General features: G+C 44.5%; 1 protein-coding gene across 7 annotated transcripts in view; it reads right to left on the reverse strand.

Moving 5' to 3' along the window:
* The window catches only part of SLC6A5 (solute carrier family 6 member 5), a 31637-nt gene extending 13901 nt beyond the window's left edge, over positions 1–17736 (reverse strand). The window contains exons 1-10 of one of the 7 annotated variants that reach the window (XM_042785360.1): positions 17463–17736; positions 15710–15856; positions 14337–14475; positions 12962–13093; positions 12503–12676; positions 11478–11619; positions 10921–11053; positions 8729–8863; positions 6378–6481; positions 3630–3754 (exon numbers count right to left, since the gene is read on the reverse strand). In XM_042785360.1, coding sequence (XP_042641294.1) covers positions 3630–3754; positions 6378–6481; positions 8729–8863; positions 10921–11053; positions 11478–11619; positions 12503–12676; positions 12962–13093; positions 14337–14475; positions 15710–15856; positions 17463–17465 — 1234 coding nt within the window. In that variant the 5' untranslated portion in view covers positions 17466–17736. Of the gene's footprint in view, positions 1–3629; positions 3755–6377; positions 6482–8728; positions 8864–10920; positions 11054–11477; positions 11620–12502; positions 12677–12961; positions 13094–14336; positions 14476–15709; positions 16264–17035; positions 17333–17462 lie in introns of those variants that run through there. The other 6 variants (XM_042785357.1, XM_042785358.1, XM_042785356.1 and 3 more) reach the window with 6 other exon arrangements.
* Positions 17737–21994: the final 4258 nt, after the last annotated feature.

The following is a 21994-nucleotide window of genomic DNA, read 5'->3' on the forward strand; positions in this document are numbered from 1 at the left end:
CCAGTAATTTTCCTTTCTTTGTTGGCTTGATATCTTGGGCTATAATTTTTAGTGACTGTTAAGAAAAAATATTTTTACAAGTATGCTTAGATTTGCCTGGGAGAAAAGGCTGCAGGAAAGTGGTGGTAGCATTACGGTAGATGGCACTTCTTCTCTATTTATCCCAGCTGAAGGAGTGCCCACTTCAAATATAGTGAAGTAGTCTCCACCGGTAAGTTGCCAAATGTTTAGAGTTCCTTCTGAACAGAAGACAAATACAAGAGTTAACAACACAGTAAGCAAAAAAATACTGTACATGACTCAATAAGAGTTGTTGCCTTTAAAATGTGCTACAGAGAAATACCTTTTTGGAATAGGAAAGCGTATGTCGAACTACTGTGTATTCATGAACATGTTCTTTCATCTCTTGATTCAAGATTTCTTCTTGCCTATTACAGATAAGGGCTCTGTTTGCACCAGCTTCCTGCACACGGAAGTTTAATTAAGTCTTGGAATAATGAGTTTCCATTAATCTTTTGGAAAAATGTAATTATAGAATAGGAAAGTGCGCATCTCTCCATCTCAGCCCCTCATAACTCTCCAAAGATAGCATGTGCCAGGAAGCATCCAAGCACAAGTAAACAGTCACAGGGAGGCTGGTTCCCATCCACTCCATCTTCAGAGCTTTTATGGGGTGAGAACTCTTTCTGAAGGGCTGTTAAAGTCAGGAAAACTCCAAAGGTTTTATATGAATTGAAACAAAAAAAGTCAAGTTACCTTGAACTTTCATTTTCAATTACTAAAATTTTTTCAATTGCAGTATGTACTTAAGCAGAGAGTATAATGAAAATAGATTGTTCTGTCTTTCTATCCATGCAAAGTGTTTTATTTGTTCACCATGTACAGGATTTTTTCCTGAAAGGAACAATCTAAATTAATAAATTAAAAAAAAAAAAAAAAAAAAAACAACACAAAAAAAAAAAAAAAAAAAAACAGAAACAAAAAACCACACCACTATGTATTTCAGATTAATATTTTAGGAGGGGGAAAAAAAAGAGAAAAAAAATCCTTTTTTTCTATTACCAATTTCATTTGAATTTTTGAAAACTAGAAGGGAGATGGTGTTTCATCATGATTTTGACAGTTTCCTGCTTCACTGCAAAAACAAATACAACTTTAGATTTAAAAAAGTAGGCAAGGACAAGGGCTGGCTCTTTTTCCCACTTGCTGAGTCTGCTTTTTAATTCTGTTAATTCAGTGTGGTAACTCAGTCTGCAGTTATCCCTAATCTTCACTCTTGTCCTACAATACAATCTTCTCCTATTATGTGACTAAATTTTGTTTATCCCATCACAGAGAGCAGTGAAATCTAACCCTCATGAAATGTTTTTAAATGTCCTAAAAGGGCTCTTACAAATGCACAATTGTCTCGTGAGAGATTTTTTCACATCCTCTGAAGCAGCTGAGAACAGAGCTCCAGCCTGCGACTAGTCCCACACTCAACGGCCATCAACAAGCACTCAATGGCCACTGCCAACAAGCACTCAACGGAACAGGGACTCCCATCCCCTGCGCCCCATGGTGTGCCTTCTCCAAGGAGATGAACCAAGCCTATCCTCCCCCATCCCTAAGAGCTGTGTCTCTCCATTCCCACTCTGTCCATCCCTTCGAGCTTCCATTGCAGCTTCACTCAAGCACAACTTATTTGACTCTAACTTCGTAACAATAATTTTGGTGAGTGCAGTGTGGTTTAGATTTCGAGGTTGTGGGGTTTTGGTTCTATTGTTTCAGGATGGAGGTGAGGTCTAAAATAAAAAGATTAGTAAAAAGTCCTAAAACACCTGTCCTCACATGGAGTTTTTCAAACACAGAGGTCTAATCGAGCCAGAAAACGGGCATGACAATTAAACTTTTTGGTTCACCACTTATCTAACCGGCAGACCAAAAAGGAGAAACAACGCACTGAAGACTGATTTGACATAACATTAGCTTGCAAGTGCAGTATTCCCTACTACTTGCTATCAAGGAGTTTGCCAGCTGACCATCCCATGCAATTCCCTTCTCAGACCATCCAGATGAATCCGCAGCCCAGTTAGCAGCACAACCCACCACAGGTCAACTGGTGCAAGTCCCAGACTAACTCACTCCCTGTGACTGAACTGCAGCTCACAAACTTCCTCTTACCTCAACATATGGGCTGCCATGTACCAACAAACTGAATGTGACCCAGCACCTTTATTTGCATCTCTGAGGTCAGAAGTACTGCAAATTCTGTGGGATTATCAATGTTTCAGTTTACAGAGAAGGAATAAACAAAAGGAAACTTTCTATTTCTTAACCAGCAGCAAGATCTTGTTCCTTTCTTCCTTTCACCTATAGTAGCTGGTTTCTAATAAGTTATTAGAAACATCTGAGTTCCAAGAAAAGGTATTTTTCAAGAAAAATAAAGAATGCCTCATATGCTTTACCAGCTCTTGTTCCTACAACCACAGGATTTCTGTGTTGCCAGCTCATGTAGCCTGTTTTCCATTTAGCTCCCACTGCATTGTTAAATGCAGACTAACCTTCATACGTAATTTGTCCAGAATGACCTATGAGCATTACTGTACAGAAACTATGGAAGGTTTCACTGGTTTCTATCCCCTACTACAAATTCACTGCTACAATTTCATGATGCTCAGTAAGTCAGGTATCTTAGGATACACGTAGCACCTTGTGGCATTGAATTTATTCAACACAACAAACTTGTCAGGAAATGTTTAGTGTCTTCACATTAATGCAGTCAATGAGACACGTCATGTATAGAAACCATGAGTATGCAATTTTCACTTTTTGAACTCTTCTGTCTTTCTCCCATTCAAAGCCTTCTCTTGTTCTGGGCTATTGTGGGTTGGGGGGAATAACATTGGGAACCATCACTTCCTTTCAGTGCTTGGAAATTATCTGTGCTGAAAGCTAATACAATACACTTAACACCCTCATGTGCTCCCAGAAACAGCTCTGGTGGGGGATTTGTAAATACATGTACAAGTTATTACAGTCACACTTTTTTCACATTCAGCTCAAACAATTAACAATTTCAGATCCCCATGTGTAACCATCTCACTTCACTAACCAAGAACCTAACTTCTTCTAACCTGTTCTTCTGAATTTTTTTACTTCCCCAAAGAGCTATCTCCTTGCTCCCCAGAGCTAAGAAGCTCAGTACTCCTCTCTACCGTATTTCTTACACCTTCTGCATCATGCAGCCCACTGTCCTCTCATCCAAGATTCCCACCATCAGGGACAAATTTTACCTTGGAGGACCTGGCAATGCAACAGCAGAGACAAATGAGAAGGCCAGTGATCACTTAGACTATATGAAGGAGACATCTCACCCTATCCCCCATGAGTCATTTACACAAAGATTTGAAATGAGTCTCAGCTTGCTTTTTCTTACCAAACAAGTCATAAGGAGGCTGTAAGTAATATCTTGACTGCCCTGGGTACTTCCCAGTGTACCTGCTCCCATACAGAAATGCCTACAAGTGGCTTACTAGTCCACTCCACTTTGAAGCCATTATTTCTACCTCCAATGTCAATGTCATGATTAATAATAGACCTGAAAGTGCCAGCAGGAGCCTAAGTGACGAAATGGCAGCATACCCTACCTTGGTCTGCCACCGCTTCAATATTGACCTTGAGCTCATTTGCCATGAAGCCAATAACTGAGAAGATGACAAAGCCTGCAAATATACTTGTGGCACTGTTGGTACATGTGACTATCAATGTGTCCCTGGAAAGAAAAAACAAGAAGCCATGTCACCTTGTTGCAATACATGCAAGGGAAGGTTTTGTACACATTTCAGGAGTCTCTCTCATGAGCACACACATCCTGTGGGAACACTGATGAAGGTACACTTCTACATTTATCAGGTACATTTGATGCTGATCAGGGATGACAGAAGTCTTCACATGACCACCAGTAACCAGCTGCACAAGTTTCCATCACCCACATGCTGTATGGGAAGCCACAGGCCACACAGCAGGATGAGCACTTCAGCTCTTGGCCTCTCCAAAGAAAGTAGCAATGATGACATGAGTTATAATGCAATGTTTTATTCTTTGTCTGATGTGGATATATGCTCACTGTATAGACTAATCATCACCATCCAGGTAAGATGATTTTTGTCCTGTATCTTTCTTGGATTTATATACAAAATTTCAGGCTTAAGCTTTTTGAACCTCGCAGCACTCAAACACCTGCCCATCTGCAGAGGATTCCCCTGCAGATAACAATTTTCTGTTATTTGTTGTTGTTAAGGGACTCAAGAAATCCATACCTGAATGTCATACTATACTGGGTAAGTTCATGTAATTTAACAGGAAACCAGTCCTCCTGATCCCCATCCATAATTATTATCTTCTCGATAGGATTTTTATTTTTTCTTCACAATATGTGTGTCTGGAAATCTTGCCCTTAAACTACAACTTTAGAACAAACAAGCCACTCTAATTTTTTTTTTTTTTTTTAAAAAGTTGGCTAAAACGGCGTATTCCTAATGCTATTTGCTTGTCAGGAACAGAACAAAATACAACCTGAAAAGTTGTCAAGAACCTCACTGAGCTGGCAAACTTCTGTAATCTCTACAGAACATCTCTTGACAGGAATGATTAGGTTAATTCTTCAGGTCTATAGAATAAAAAATTACAATATTCTGTTTGGAATCATCATGTGTTAATCTTCTTCCAAAACCCAAATAAGTTTTAAGTAAAATATTTTAAATATGAATGATGAAGTGAATTTATGTACATTTACTGTAATTATAGATTCTTTAATGAAATTTAAACTGAATATGTAATCGAAAACTACAATTTTATCTGCAGTATTAGCATGTAATGAATGTAAAAATTGGAGGGGAAAATAGTCATGCTTCATTTCAGTACTCAAGTTGTGTTATAAAATTAAAAATATTAGAAGTAACCAAACTTTTATAATTGTTTCTGCTTCGGTCTCCCATAACCCTCTCTAACATAGGCAAAGAATGTATTTTGTATTAGACGTGTAAGGTTTTTATACTTCATTAACATGTATTTAATTCAAAGTTTTCATTAACATTTTCCAATTTCCACAAAACATTGCTGAATTAATGCAGAAAGATAGCATGATGTTTCACCCATTTTTTGCCCTGATATTCTGCATGTATTAATTCATCAACCAACCAAAAAAAAAAAAAAATCTAAGCCCAGGACAAGCATTTTCAAAAATGGGACCCAACAGATTGCTGGGTGGGAGTCACTGAATATGCAACACTGTTACTTACGCATCCCTATCTTAGGATAATTATATTAGGTTACTTTTGAACAGTAATAGGAAATGGTTTTTAAATTCCTTTTTTAAATCCTGATCGACATTTCTTTTTAAAGGTAGTATTTTGTATACAGTACCTAAAAGTTATAGGGAGTTCAAATCCTAAGGACCATGTGTTTTAAAGTCTTGATTCAGGAAAGATTTTAAGCCTGCTCTTGACACGGTCACTGTGCACACTGTTGGCTGTCCTGAGTCAGCACCTCTGTCACTGCAGGAATCAGTAAATGTTTGCTTCAGTAGAAACAGGACTGGCTTTAAAGACAACAAAATAGCAGTGAGGCATTCCACTAATGCCACTTGCTTTTGGTTTTTGCACCTGCAGACATTTATCTGCCATGTTTTTTGATGAAAAACTATACTACAGCACCAGAGCAATGACTTTTTTCCTTGTAAAAATAACTTTCAGTGATTTCAAATAAAAGCGATTTTAAATTTCACAACTTGAAATAGCACTGTACATGTAAAACTACAATAAGAGAAATTAGAAAAAAATAATAACATATACTAGAGACAGGAATCACATATATAGAAATCAGGTGTTAGACTCATACATGTCTCACAACGGCAAACTTCATTTCATTCTACACATGGGTTGTTCTTCAGCAGAGGCTGCCAACTGGCAGGGTTCATACCACTGCTCACAGCTGGTGACAGCTTCCCAGATTGCCTTTCAACCTAGAACTGCTGATTCTGAACATTAAGAGCCCATAGGGACTATAATAAGCCTAAGGCTCATCTTGAGACTAGTACATTAAGACCCGGGGAGAAGATAAAATAGGCAAAACCAAAGAAGACTAAAGAAACAAAACAAATTTAAAAACCCCAAACAGATTAAAAAAACCCAACCACAACCCCACTTAAAAAAAAAAAAAAAAAAAAAAAAAAAAATCAGGGAAAAAAGGAAAAGAAGAGAGAAAAAAAAGCACCAAAAAGAGGGGGGTGGGAGAGGAGAGAAGAAAAAAAAAGAAGACAGTCTTTCAAACCATATTTCAGCAAGTTTTTGGACAAGACCTGTTTAATAAGACTGAGGGATTTCACTCTCACATACCTGTAGCAATTATTATGGAATTTGTTGTAAGAAGAGAGAGTAATTAGACCTCCCCATGCTGCAGATAAGGAGAAGAAAATCTGGGTGGCTGCATCCTTCCAAACCTAAGACAGTCAGGAGGGAAAATAGCATCAGCTTCAGGAAAGAGCATTAGAAAGATCGATAACACTGTGGTACTGTTGAGGATTAACATATGATTAGTTTAAAGCAACTTTAGAGCAACGGATGTGAATAGAATATTTAAAAGAAAAATTTTGTCCCAAAATACATAGTGCCCATTTGAGGATGAGTGCTGTTCTCGCTGAGCCCATACAAAATGATAATATAACCTTTGCTGTGTATGGAAAGCACAAATATTCAAACTATATTGCTTGATACATATCAGTTCAGATACATTCAGCAAAGGAAATACAAATCAAGAGCAAAAATCTGTGTCAGGTACTGACAGTTTATCTGCCAGTGGTCCTAGACAATACTTTACCTTCTTGATAAAAGCAAGAACTTCAGTGTTGTTTGATGAACTACTTATGAATGAGATTACACTAAAATTAGGGTAAAATTCCATCAATAGGTGTACTTCAAGCAGTACAGTATAAGTTAGAGCTATTTAGACACCATGGCCCAGTTGCCTCCCATCAGAAGAAAAGACATGCTCAGCCAAGTCACTCTTAAAAACAAAATAAAAAAAAGACCCACAATCAACCAAACAGCATTTTTTGTTCTGTAACAAAGTTCTTCAAAGCCTTAAGTACTTTTAGAGACACCATTTCTAAATTGCCTGGATTTCCAAAGGAGATGGTCTTATCACTTGCAAAATGTTTGAAGCACTGGTATTTCTATTTACAAGCTTTCTTACAGTCTGCTTTTCCACACAAGTTCACAGTGCAGAAATAGAGGTACATGCCCTTACACAGATATAGAGATGAACCTATGCACACACTAAACAGTTTGAAGATACTACTTAAACACTGCTTGAAAAGTTACCAGCAAGCAAGCAGTCAATCCTTCATCTAGCTGAGTATAATATACAGCTCTTAATTCATGTTAAAACTGCAAATAAATTGAAAAAACAGAAGCTCGCCTGAATTTATCGAACATTTACCCAGGGTTATACAGATACTTAGTGTATTCAGACAGCCCATTTTGCAGAAGGCAACAGTTCTCACCTTCTTTACTGTACAATGTGAGGGCCAAAACTGCTCATATTTAAAGCAAAATTAATGTCTCTATTTTTTGCAAAAGATGTAATATTGCCATCACCAAAGGATCAAAATACCCATTATTGCAGAGATATTAAGGAAAATAAGATCTGCAAAATTTATCCAGGAAACTTTTTTCAGCTTTAATTATCAATATATCAGTGTGATATCACACTGCTATTAATAGAAGAAAAAATGCCTTAAAAAAAAAATTTCTTAAAATGTGAAATTTCCTGAGGTGTTGCTAAAAATCTCTCTTGAATTTCTAGAAAAAAGACTCTGATTTGTAACTCTCAGCTCAGGGTTCAATTCAGTTTCCAGACTCATGCCTCAAGACACTTATAAGATCAACACATGGGTGCTCATGTGCCACATCAGACAAATAGATGACCCGTGGGTGCATCTGTGCCTACACAAATACAAATCCAAGTGTGGTTTTGGAAATATGTTTGGCTGGCTTCATTGGCAACAAATGCCTTTGAAGAAATTAGTCAAAATCATGAGTGAGGCAGCAGAGCTGAAGCCCCAGCTCGTGCAGTCAGTGCTTTTGGAGCAAAGCCGGGTACCGGGGGCCTTAATTCCACCCTCTGCTCCCAGGCCAGGAGCCTTGTTTCTGAGAGCACGGGCAGGACAACCACCACGGCTGGCCTTCATCAGGATGTATGCTGTCAGGGAGTTGGACCAGGATGTATAATTTGATTTTGTTTAATGTCTCAGATGTGTTAGTCCTGATAATCTTCTTGGCTCAGTGAGTAAAATACACTTATTCGGAGCATTTCCAAAGAAATGCAGATAGGTTTATTGTGTTACCTATAGAAAGCTCCAGGTGCTTGTTCAAGTCACAGCAGCATCCATCAGACACCAGCATACGAAAATCTATACTCTCTTTTCAATTCCCTATGTTTCAAATACACCTACTCCTAGAGACCCAGGTGAAATATTAAATGCGAAGTAAGCACTGTATCTATAATAACACACGTAAAAAAAATGTTACGTGCACACAGCGTCCACTGCAACAACCCTCCACGTAGGATGAACAAGTTTCCACAGATGACACCACTGCCCCTGCATGTAGGAAATGCTTGCAACAACCATTAAGAAATCTCTGACTTATTCAGCCTGGCAGAATTATAAGCGCAATAATAAGCCCACCATAGCATCAATTAGCTTCTCCCACTTTGGTGTGATGAAGTACCAGATTCCAGCTCCAGCTCCAGGTAGAGTTACTCCTCTTATAAGAAGGATGATAAGAACTACATAGGGGAACGTAGCTGTAAAGTACACCACCTGGAGAGACCAAGAGAAAGATTATTGAAAGGGCTTGTTTGGGTGTATAAGAAAGGGGGGAGGGGGAATACAAGTGCTACATTATTTCCTGAAGAAAACAATTACTTGGCCTCGGAGAAAAGAGGATTATTTCCCAGGAAATCGGAAATTTCACAGATGTTCTTCATGCTAGAAACAGGAATAATATCAATAGCATCAGAGGTAAGAATTGGGGTTCTAGGCAGAGAGGAAAATTAAAAGCAGAAAAGAAAGCCTGGAGAGGAACAATAGGAATTTATTGCCAAATGAAAATATCTCCTTGGATCCTTGCCCAGAGTAAACTAACACAGCTGAATGGAAAAAAAATGAGCAACACCACTCAATACCACTTAAAGTTCTGATTTTTTTCTATGTATTTCTCTGTATTTAACTAAGCCTAAAGAATTTTTATTACTGTTTTTACCTCTTGATAATTACATATCACCAAGAAAATATTTAAGATACCAATGCAAAAAAAAAAAAGTCAGTGGAACAATCCAGATAGACCTAATCATTATGTCTAAATACACAACAGAGGTTGTAGTTTTCATGCCATAATAATTATCTGGTACAGAGCAGAGCACTCTGTGGTCAAATAAAAAGACTAAATTATAATCAGTTAAGATGTACACTCTACCCAAAAGCATTTCAAATCCTTTTACAATTTAACCTCTGAATCTTACAGGGACCAGAATCATCTGAGCTGAAGTGACTTTGGAAACTGCTTTCCCAACTTCCCCCTTGCTGTTTCAAGAGACATTTCAAGCAGTTAACCCAATGAATTTTTGTGCTGTGGATATACTGAACTCATCTATGCATAAATATAGGTTTTCTATCCCTGACACCAAAAAGTCACTATTTTTCTGGTTCACGAAGGCTCACTTAAAGAAATATCTATTGCCACGTCCAAACCCAACCTATTCTTCTCTACAATTTCAGTTTCTTGGCTCTGGCTTTTCATTAAATGTTTTTTCCTATGACACTAAGCTGGGAAAAAAAACATATCTCAACTTTACCCTAGCTCACCGAGTCTCTGGATTTTCTGATAATTAAGCTGCTTTATAGTAGATGTTGTCAGCTTGTAGATGCAAAGGAATGGCTTGAAATCACAAACGTACAAATTCACATCTATCTTTACATATCCACTATCTTTATCCCAGGAAATATCTAGTTATTTTGCTCCAGCTTGTTTATCTTTTCAGCCTACTCTTTGTAAATAAGTTAGATTTATGCTATGTCATCATTAACATCTTAACCTGCATGCTAATTGCAGTGGCATTGATGGAGAAGTCTCAGATTTTGCATTCCTGCAGGTTTCACAAAACAAATGTCCAAACCAATGCTGCTGCTGAATAAAAAGCTGCATTTCTCTGCTCAGATAGCTGCCTGGACAATTCATATCCCTGAACTTCCATGCCAAGGAGAAGACATGCTCCCTCTTGCCCCAGTTGCTTGCTAGGAGGCATGGCAGAAAGCTGCAGATTTGAGGAGCAAGGGAGAGAGTGACACGTGAGATGTCAGAGAAACAGAGGAAGGTGCTGGGTTAACCTCAAGGATGAGTTTTAGAAAGATGGCACACAAATATTTGGGGAAAAGACAATACACATTGCCACTGCTCACACTCAACATAGACCAATTTAAGTTCTGTTCTAAATTTAAAACCCAATGCTTGACATCTTAATTTACATCATCATTTCCCTGATCACTGTGAAGTGTGAGATGACTGCAGAATTTTAACAAACACCACGCAGAACAGGGAAGGCTGCTGAAGGCACTTTTTTACCATCCAGCTGCTGAGTGCAGCTCAAGGGCTCATTTTAAACTTACTGAAGATTAGGGAACAAATGCTGAACCAAAATTATATTTTTTTAATATTTTGGCTAGGCAGGAGAACACAGAGCAGAAAAAGACATTTCATTAATACTTAGCCATTTACTGAAAATAATTGTCACTAATTCACTGCCTTAAACAAGAGTGTGATTCACTTGAAGCAGTATGCTGCTTTCTTGCTAGTGTACGATCACAAATATTTTTCTTACTTTTCCTGATGACTTGATTCCTTTAGCAAGGGAGGCATATACAATCACCCAAGCTAGGAAAAGAGACAGTGCCAAGGGCCATCTAATCTCACCAGGATATTCAATCCCTGCTGAAATCTTCAATACAAAGTACCTAGAAATAAAATAAAAACAAAAAATGAAAAAATAAAAATAAGGAAAAAATTAATGACAGCAACTGCAGACAGTAATTCAGTGCAAATTCCTACAGTGTTTTGTTTTGCTTCAGTGTTCTCAGCAGTTTCTCTAGAAGGTTCCAGCAATTCTCACCATGTATTATTTTATTTCTCTGCATTGCAGTAGTAGATAAAAACGCCGGGCATGGGCCAACACCCCTGCTGTGCTAAGCACCGTAAGAACAGAACACAAATTATCCAGCGTTTGAAATTTAGCTTTCATCATTCCTATGCATAAAAAATGGGAATAATTTGCTGTTGTAACTATTGTATTTCTAGTCCTCCAAACAGTTATATGTTGTCTGTTACAGTGGATTTTAGAGAAAGATTAACATAACATCTCCAAACAAAGAAAGATCTTACTTGAAGTATTCTTCACTTCCACTGACAAAAGTTTTATTTCCTTCACTGGTGAAGTTAACCATAGTCAAGTTTGGATAGGCACTCATACAGAAAGTAGAGTTCTTGATTTGTATTTTTGGGTGGTCACCAATAATGCAGGAATCTAGGAAAAAAATTAAAACAAAAGAGACAAAGTAAGTCGCCTAGATTTTTCTTTTTGGGGGCTGGGTGTAAAATGTCAACAAAAAGCATTAGATCACACACAGGACTTGAACTTTTGTACTGTGTGAGATTTCTGGAACACCTTGCTTACAGAACCTCCACGGGTCTGAGAGAACTGCGTCTTAAAATAGCTGATGATTTTCCTCTTCTAGCCCCAATGGCCAAGGGGTAAGGAAAGCCTGGGGAGGTGGAGGAGCTGCTGCCCCCTCCGGGGGTCCCCGGGCCGGGGGGATAGAGGGGAGCCGCCCCCATCCCCGGAGGGGGTTGCTGTGTTTATTTATCCTCTTTTCATGTCACTGCATGTTTTGGACCCTTTGCAAAAACGGTTTTCAGGTATGGGCGGTTTTTTGTCCTTAAAGATAAAGCTCGCTAAAGCTCAAGAAGTTGTCTTGAACAGAAACCAGAAGCTGCCAGCTATGGCGTTGTATTCCTTGCTTTCTGCCCTGCGCACAGTTTTTATCAGGGGGGGGAAAGAAAAAAGAAAAACAAACAAACAAACAAAGAACCTGGGCTTTTTATAGCATTATAGTTGAAAAATCCCATCTATCTTTGATGAGGAAAAATTTCAATTAAAAGGGGGAGGGGGAAGCACCCATGCACCCATGTGATGCAGATCACTTCTAAGTGCCTTGGGAAGCGGCAGTTCCCCTGTGCCGGGAACCACAGTCACCCTTCGTCTCCGCTGGCATCTCCCAGGGGCGCAGCTGAGCCGCAGAAAGCTCTGGAAACTCACCAGGGCCACACACACAAAAAAAAAAAAAAAAAAAACAAACAAACAAAAAAAAACCCTAACAAACAGAAAAAAAAATCCTGCCTCAACTTACCTAACAAAAGTTTGTTTTTATCTTTACAGTCTGGCGTGTTCCACGGGTTGTTACAAGAAGCCCAAGGTAGAACAGGTACAAAGGACGCAAAAAGGTAGAAAAGTGTGTAGCACAGAATAATATTGTAATATATGGCTATTAGAACCGAGATGATCAGCATCGCAATGCCACAGCCTGGGAGAAGAGAGAGAGAGAGGAGAATAACGCGGTTAATCCCCGGGGAGCCGCAGGGAGCTGGGGACGAGCGACAGGTCCACAGCGCGCAGCCCCACCCGCAGCGACCGCGCAGATTGCGCGCTAATGCTGCGGGGAAACCAGCGGGAGAGCCGGTGGCTTGTGGCTGCGCGCCTGCGGAAGCGCTGCGGGGCGGGGAGGCGGCGGCGCTTCAGCCGGGGGAGAGAAAGGAGGGCGGGGAGGGTGATGCTCTCCCCAAACCGGGGCGGCTCCTGCTCCGCTCACCTTGCAGGGCAGGGATGGCTTTCCAAACCGAGACGGGGCCCTGACTGGCGAACTGCCCCAGGGACACTTCCAGGAAGAAAATGGGGATCCCAGCTAGAGCCAACATCATCAGATAGGGGATGAGAAACGCACCTTGCGGGGGGAGAAAAGAAAGAACAACCTCAATCACTGCGCACAAGCTGGCGGGGGCCGCACCTCCTCACCCGGCACGTCACGGGGAACTCGCCTCCCCCCGCGGCCCGGTGCGGAGAGCCCCGCGCAGCCTCCCCCGCCTCAGCACCCCTCGTGGGAGCTGCGAACTGGAAACGGGCTGTCCCGGGGCCCAAAGGGGCCATTTCTGCCCGTGATAGTGGGGACAGCTTAGTCAAGACCTGCAGCTCCTCAAAACTTTCTATTTGTTATCGATTGCCGATGCCCCCAGCGCCGATGGGGAAAGTGGAGCAGCTTTCGGCATTACCAGCATTTGCTTGAGAAAATATTATTGTTAAATGAGTATTTTAATACCTCTCACTTAGAAGTTCTTATATATAAAAAGAAAAAACTCACATTTTGGGGGGGGGAGTAAAAATTCATTTTGGCTTAAAATCGCTAGTTCTCAAACATAAAATAGCTCTTGCAGCCTCTACACAGCTGTTCGCAATGCTCACAGCACCCACATCCCCTGCAGATAGTCCTGGAAAGGCTTGCAGCTGCAGTAGGCTAAATGCAGTAAACCCTTCCCCCTGGTTCTCAATTTAAATAAGAGCCTCTGCTAGGACAACCTCCACAAATAAACTTTTTCTTCCCCTTGTGAAGTATGAGTGGCACAAGCCCTCTTCTAAATTCTCTGTTCTGCTGAGCAGCATTCGCTCGGTTTTCAATCGATTATTTTTCCATCGGATTATTGAGAGATTTCACAGAAATTCCCCAAACTTCAGGAAATAACATAACGCCTCGCCTCGGGTTCCAGTGTCCTCGTGTGACTTCCCCGAATCGAAAATCCTTTGGATATTCCTCCACATCCCACCTTTTGCGGATTCAGACCCGATTGCGTTTATATTAGGCGAAGGGGGGGTTGGAGTCCTCTGTGCCCATGCACAATCAACCCGGCTTTTCATTCCCCTCCCTCTCCGGCCAGCACTGATTAATTGCAGGTGTTTTTAAGGAAAGTGCTACCTTCTAACGAAATCTTGCCTGAGCTTTCCTACTTTCAGAACTGAACATCAGAAAAACCCAGCCAGGCTTCCCAATGACGGGCTGGAGGTGCCCCCGGAGCCCGGGGGACTTGATGCTCTCCGGCCCCCGTTTTCCCCGTGTTTTTCCCCGTGAAAAAGGCGGGGACCGGCTCAGCCACGCACGGTTCTGCAGGTAGAGAGACAGGAAAAAGCCATCATACCTCCCCCATTCTTAAAGGCCAGGTACGGGAACCTCCAGACATTGCCCAGCCCCACTGCATAACCCACCATGGAGAGGATGAAATCCAGCTTGCTGGACCAGTTCCCTCGGGCTTTATTTTCATCCCCTACATCGTCTTCCTAAAGGGGAGAAAAGAGGGGGGGGGGGGGGGGGGGGGGGAGGGTGGAAAGAGATTGAAAAACAGCCACGTTTGCAAACAAATATCGCAGTGCTGCCGGATTCACCGAAGGGAAACTCGGGGAGCAACGGCGGGGCCGAGGGACCCTTCCCTGCAGTTCCGCCCCGCTCGGGCTCTCTTCTGACAGAGAAAACAGGAGAAGGGCTTTTAAACCGCCTTTTTCTCTCAGGCTGCTCCCGAGGGAGGGGAGGCAGCGGCTTCAGCCCCGGGGGGGTTTGGGGGGGTCAATCCCCGCTGGTCGGCCTCCCCCTCCCCCCCAGCTGGCTCCTTTCGGGAGGGGAACTGCGCAGGGCTCGGCTCGACGGTTCTCCCCCCGGGGGCTCCGGCCACTGCAATGCGCATCTCCCGGCCCTGCTGGCATTTCCACAGGCCCCGGAAAGCGGGGGAGGGGGTGTGTGTGGGGGGGTCCCCCGGCTCCTAAATCCCCGGTGCACCGCACGTCCCATCGCCCTGGCCGGGGAGCCGTGCCCTCGGACGGGTAAGGACTGACCGGCGCCCCCCCCGCAAAGCCGGCGCGGGGCCAGCCCTACACCCCGGCACACCAAACGAAGTACAAAAAAAAAAAAAAAAAAAAAAAAAAATCCGCTTCTTTCAAGGTAAATAGATAGGCGAGAGGGGCAGGGAGGGAGCCCGGAGAGGGGCGGCGCGTCCCGGCCCCGCACCCCGCCAACGGCACCCCCACCGCCCCCCCGGGGGGCAGGGCCGGGCTCCGGGGTGGGGGTTGACATCTTGTGGGGTTGCGTGGATTTATTTCTCCTTGGTTTTGGTTACGGGTGCCAAGGTTTGCGGCAGGCCGGGGCTGAGGAGAGGACGAGCAATCCTTCGCCTCGGGTGCGGGGGACGGGAACTTGGCCTCACGCAGGGAGCCGGAACACGCGTGGGGCTGGGTTACGCTCACGGGCACGGCTCAGTGACCGCCCTGGAATCAGCCGGGAATTACTGATTATCGTTTATAACCATGTTACGTGATTAACACCCGCCAGCAGCACAGCACCTCCTCTGAGAGCCGCTCTCGCCTTCTGCCCCCCCCCCCCCCCCCCAGCACCACAGCCCCATCCCCGACTGATTTGGACCCGGGGTTTGAGCTTCAGCCCCAAATCGGTGCTGAGTGGCAAAGACCTCTCACTCCCACGAGCCGAAGCGGGGGGAAGAAACCCTGTAAGGAGTCAACTTACCCTCTCCACTCTGCCAGGAAGAACAGAAGTGTTGCCATCTGTACCCAGCACCACGGTACTCTGGCTCAAGGTCACCCAGGCGCCTTTGGCGTTGTTTCGCTCCAGTGTGCTCTTACCAAGGTTTAGATTAGCGTCCCCGTCTGTGCTCTGCAAAGAGGGAATTTTGCAGTGAGGGACAGCAGCTTGCCCGGCAGCAGCTTGCCCAGGGGTGTGCTTGCACGGAAAGGTTTCCACAGATTCCCTCCGGAGGGTGGAGTTGGCTTGCACCGGGGTGCTGCTCAGCTTGCAGATCCCGACTTTGGTCCTCTCAAAATCATTTGGTTTAGCTTCTTCAGAGGGAAGTGGTTTGTTGTCGTTAGACAGTGATCGGGAAAGCCTGGCCATTGCGGCTGGGGCTTGCGATGGGGCATCCTGCGGCTCATTTTCGGGGCTGATTCTTACAACTCCCGCACCTTCACTGGGTCCAGGAGCAACGGTTTCAGGACTGTTCACAACCTGCTTGCTCATATCCCTTTGACTGCTGTAATCCTAAAATGACAATGTCACATATTTTACTAAAAAAAAAAAAAAAAAAAAAAGGATGAGACTGCAGAGATTCTACGACTTTCTTTCCTCGTGCACAAAACGCGTGCGCTAGAAAATCTGGATACAAAAGAGTTGCAGATTTTGGAGGTGCCCCGGCTTGCCTGCTTGCCCTCTCATTCAACGTTAATATTCTGGGGGAGAAAACAGTAATGTACAGAAAAAACTCAAAACAAGCAAAAAAGCCGCACCAGCATCTGCAAACCCATAATTCGAGTTTAAATAAGTGTTTCTACAGCACTGAGCCGCCAGCCCTCGTTAGATTTCACATCACGACTGTAGGATGCTCCCTTCCCTATCACCAGTGTAGAAAGATTCTTTAATTTTACGCCCCATTTCCTTTCTGTCATTCAACAATGCACATAGGCTTTTTTTATATATATATAGGCAATAGACAAGCTGCCCTGTAGGCAGCCGATGTTAAAAACCAAGCGAAATAGTGCTGGTGAGCATTTCTGAGCTAGCTGCCACCCTTCAAAACCCGAAAGCATGACAGTGAAACGCAAAAATAACCACACCACCACAGCAGAATTAACGCAAATAACAGCTAGCTTTCCCTATTCTTTTTCATACTTTTTCGACATATACTCCTCTAAAGACTTTTTTTTTAAGCATTCCCTATTCATTAAAAGAATTACTAACGACACTCCCACATCCCCCGCCCTTCCCTCCAGTTTAAAACTATAATTTAAAATGTGTCTTCTTTTTATACCTTAAACAACCAGCAGACAAACCAAACCCTACCTTTCCCGCCAGTTTAACATCAGCTTTAAAAATACACCTTATTTTTCGAAGACGGTTTCACAGAACCGCTCTCCACTGTTTCCGTTGCAAGTTTTCTCTTCATCTTAACCCCATCTCCCAGCGTAAAGGATAACTCCTGGAAGGACTGGGGGCACCTCCCGCATTTCGGGGCACCACCGTTCCCCCCGTGAGCCCTTCCACGGCAGCAGCCCTAGCTCTCTCCGCGGGAGGCTTTCCGCGTTGGTTCCGCGGGGGGCTCTCCGCGTTGGCTCCGCGGGGTCTCCCCCTCCGACACCTCTTCCCTCGCTACCGGCAAGACACCAGCAAAGAGAATCGATGCGAGCACGAAGGGTCCGACCCCAAATTTAATGCCCAACCCTCCCCCTCAGCCTTTTTCAATATCAAAGGAAAGAAATCAAGCACTTACCATGTCTTAAATAGCCACGGATTGACTCGGTAGAGGTAAAAACAGCAGTACAGGCGATTGACAGACTAGATTTTGCCCAGTCGAGGGCAAAGCTTTCTATACTTCCTTGGGAAAGACTGGGTTTGCGTCAGTGCATAGCAAGGTGCCCTTCGTTTGACATTTTCTTGATAATAAGAGTTTGATAAATCATTACCCTCGGTTTCAGATTTTAAAGGGACAACAAGAAGCCAGAGCGCCGGCTAGCTGTCACTCACGCAGCGGTGGGATTGCGTGTTCCGTGTGACTCAGATGGGGGCTGATTACTAAACTAAAGCCAGCAAGAGCACGGAAGAACTTTCTTGCTGGTGATTAGAGAGAAACATGTGAGAAACACGTACTACTGCACCCAAAGCAAAAGAGAAATTAAGGGAAACGTTCCATTTCCACCCCTCTCCCCCCTCCCTGTTAGTGAATGATCCTTCTCTTCCCCCCCCCCCCGCATTTCTGCAGATCACAGTTGGGTGAGGCGGTATAATAGTGTGTGTGTGTGTGTGTATATAGAGAGAAATCATATATATATCTCCACATACCTATACACACAGAGAGAAGTTCACTGTGTATAAAGTACACAAACACAGTTGTGTCTTCCTTGGATTTACTACATCAGACAACACTATAGCGTCTATTTTTACTGCGCCTCGTAGGGGGAAACCCTCAGCGCTAATTAAATTAAAACAATACACGCAATAAAGCAATCTTCTCTTTCATCAGAACTATCTTAAGAACAGTCAAGGGGGATCAAAGATGACCGCAACCGCAGTCAAGTTGTTGGTGTTCTTCCCCCACTCATCTGAAGCATTTATGTTTGAGGATTAGGGGGAAATTACTCATCATTAAAAGTCAGATGTTAAGCCAGAATCGTTTTTGAAACGAAATAATTCACCCATAATCACCTCTCGTAAGTGGCATTTGCTATTTGAGGGGCTTTCTCAAAGATTTGTTGCGCACAAGGTAACTTTGCTCACACCGACAAAAAAATAAAAAGCGCATTGGCAGACCGGGATGCTCCCTAGGCAACCTTCCCCGTTGTTTCAGCGTCAGAGATGCTGTTCCTCCGCATACACCCTGCTAGCGTCAGCTTCTCCTGAGAGTATATTATATTTTAGCGTAAGCAAAGCGAGGTGTGCGCCTGTCCGGGGGAGGGGAAGAGAGGAGGGGGCTAAACTCGCCCGCACCGCATGCCTCCCTTGTATGTCCTTGATTTTACGGGTTACTAACGTTGTTTCGGCGCACGGAATAAATCAAAAATTCGCAGTAACCCCGACAGTTCTGCAAAGCCTCGGCTGGCCGTGCCGGCAGGCGCTGGGAGTTGCCGGGGAGGGAAGAGCTTTGTTGCAGTGCAGGCAGGTGCCCGCCCCGCCGGGCTGCGGCTGGAGCCGCGGGGGCTGCCCCCGGCCGCCCGAATTCGGCCCAACGCCTGTCCCGCACCTGGGGCAACTGCGAGGGCGAGCAGAAATTCCCCAGCGAGAGTTGTTAAACGCACCACGTAAGCCCAGGAGGTTGGGGCTAGCGGAGCACAACACCAAAAATCGGTTTTGGCAGAAAAAGATCACCCCGTCTCCCACCTGAAACACGCGTTCGCCTCATAGCAAAGCTTCAGAGCATGTTTATAACACATTTACCGTTAACTTAGTACGCTGTTCCTTCGAACATATTCCAACATGGCGGGGATACCTATATTATAGGTATAACATGCAAATACAGGTATTTTTACACATACACACTTTCATACACACTGTGTGTGTAGGCTGTTATATCTTCCTCTCTTCAAAGATACTCTTCCACCTCTTTTCCACCATTTTCTCTCCCCAGGTCTATTTATAAATCGAGGAGCACACACACAGAAGCTGGGTTTATTGGGGAGGGGGAAAGCTCGGTGGTATTTTGCAGTGTTTCCTTCTGAACGCATCCTCCAGCCACAGAACAATCTGTTGGGAGCCAGGGAAGCGAGGAGGGTCGTTAGCTCAGTTATGCTGCCCTTCAGGTTACATTAATAGCTCTAAAGGCACAGGTCAAATTAAAAGCGACAAGGCAGCAGCAGTCCAAGAAGTATTTTGGTCGCGACGGCCCCCGTACATTTTATAGATTCACTTTTTCCGGGAAATTGACAATATTCGTTTTTCACATTCTTTTCTAAGCGTTATTTTTGCTTTCTCCAGCAGCACTGGAACGTGAAATGGAAGCTTCACCGCTGGAAAGGAGAAATCGATCTCCTTTACTTTCAGAAAAGGCAAGAGCCCCCCTTTCCCCCTGCACCCCGGGGAAGGACTCTCTCGGTAGGACCTCGCCGAGGACCGGAGCCAAGGACCGTGCTCGGACGGGAGAAAAGCCCCCGGACAAACACGGCTCGGCTTTCCAACACTTGCCCTTGGCCAACAGCCACGATGCCACCGAGCGCCGCTGTCCCCTCCTACCCCCGCCCCGGCCGAAACTCCTGCTTCGGGGTCATGGCTCCTTCGAAAACCAAACCAAATCCCTCCAGCGAGGGGGTTTAACGCCCCGGTTAACTGTCGCTACTGACATTTCTCACAGTCCCTCCCAAATGCCCGGCCCGGAGCCGAGCCGCCCCCAGCACGTCCCTAAGGGAGGAGGGGCTGCACCCCGCACCTAACACCCCCCGTCCATCCCTCGGGGGAGTCACCCACCCCCGACAGAAGCGTGTCCTGCCCGGAGGAGTCCCTGCCCGCTTCCCAAAACCGGGGCCAGCGGAACAGCCCCGGGTGCCACCACCACCGGGGAGGGCGGGCGGGCGGGCTGGCTCGTGGTCCTTCCAAAAAAAGGGAAGATCCCCCCACTTCCCCGGCACAGCCCCCCCCGGGGGCCGCCGGCTTGGGGTGACCCCCCAGCGCAGGCAGCGCTGCCCCGCGGAGCGGCCGAACACGTGCTTCCGTCTTAATTACTTTGTCAAAGATGAAAAATAACAATTGATCCCCCCACCCCCCTTCGCTCGCCATCTCTTCTCTTCCCCTGCCCCCTCTTTGCAGATAAGCAAATGCGCAAACGAAGCGGGGGGGGGGGGGGTTGGCACCGGCCCGGGTCCCCCGGGCACACCGCCGCGGAGCCCGCTGCCTCGGGGGGTGCCCCCTCGTCCCCACCCTTCCTCATAACACCCACGTTCCTGCCTTTACGCCACATTCCTGCCATGGCTCAGCGGAAAAAAAAAAAAAAAAAAAGAAAAAAACAAGTCACGGCAGGAGCAAGCGCTGACACCTCCCGCAATCCGCCGAGAGAGAGAGAAACCCACGCAGTTCCCAGCCCTGCGCTAAAACTCCCCGGCTTGGCTACTTTAGGACTGGGTTAAGCATTGCACCTATTGATCTTAAATTTTGCCTCCTCCTTTTTCTTTCCCACTGGAAAGTTTGCCTAAAATTGGTGGAAGTGGTCGCAGCAAGAAACTGCAGCCCCTTTCCCCCCGCAGCCTTTGCAACCTCCGCCAGTGCCACACGCTGCAGCCACAGCTTGTCCCGGGGTCCTCACTCAGATAAGGAAATCAGCTTGTGTCAAGCAATTCGCACTGCACATTAATTCATGCATGGGCGGTTTCCTTCTTCCCTCCTCTCCTTGGTCTCACCTTTTTTTTTTTTTTTTTTTTTTTTTGGCACACAGAGTTTTCTGGCAAATTCAGAGAAAACCGCTTTGGTGGGAGTTCTCCATACAAGTCAGCCATTTAAATTATTTTCTCCCTTAAAATTTAAAGGCATATACAACGGTAAGGATGAGGAAAGGTGTGAAGACCTCGGGGAATGTCTCTAAATACCCAGTTAAGGTTGAGTTTGAACAGCCTTTTCTGTTCAAGGTAATTAGATTAGAGAGATGCTAACCCGCAGCTGTGAAACCCACTGCTTCAACCTCTACCAAGCGCTCGGTGATTTGACTTACAGTCAAAGGTGGTTTCCATCTGCTCGTTAGACTGACAGGTGGGTGACACTGAATTCAGGAATTCAAGTCCCCAGCAAATGCAAGAGCCCTTCCCGCAGCGCCCAGAGGGCACCGAGCTAGAAAAAAAAAAAAAAAAAAAAAAAAAAATTGGCCCTCGAGCTGCTGCCTAAACCTGCCCTCATCCAGGTCTTGGGAATCTTATAGTCGACATCGGTTTTAAACCATTACAATGATCTAACTATGGCAATACATAAGGCAAAGGCAAGAGCAAGATTTTATTCCCTCCTCTGAGTCAGAAATCAAAACCAGCAGAAGCAGGTATCCATAAGCCAGATGTTGCAAAGTGATTCTTCAGGTTCTTGTATTTCCCTTTCCATTCTATCTACATACATGCATTTTTATGGCCTTAATTTAACCTAACAGTTGTTCCATGCAGAGCATAGACCCTTTCTTAACACAAAGATTCACCTTATCAGGCTGCAGTATTTTGCCTCTCTCAGTTAATTATGTCCAGATAATGAAGAGACTGTAAAATCTTTCAAGTGATAATTAACTGTTATTTTTCTCCCGTGAAATGCCTGAGGATCATCCTGCTATTTATTGGCTCTACTGTA

The sequence above is a fragment of the Tyto alba genome, unplaced genomic scaffold, assembly GCF_018691265.1.
Source record: "Tyto alba isolate M040663 unplaced genomic scaffold, T.alba_DEE_v4.0 Super-Scaffold_8, whole genome shotgun sequence".
Taxonomy (NCBI): domain Eukaryota; kingdom Metazoa; phylum Chordata; class Aves; order Strigiformes; family Tytonidae; genus Tyto; species Tyto alba.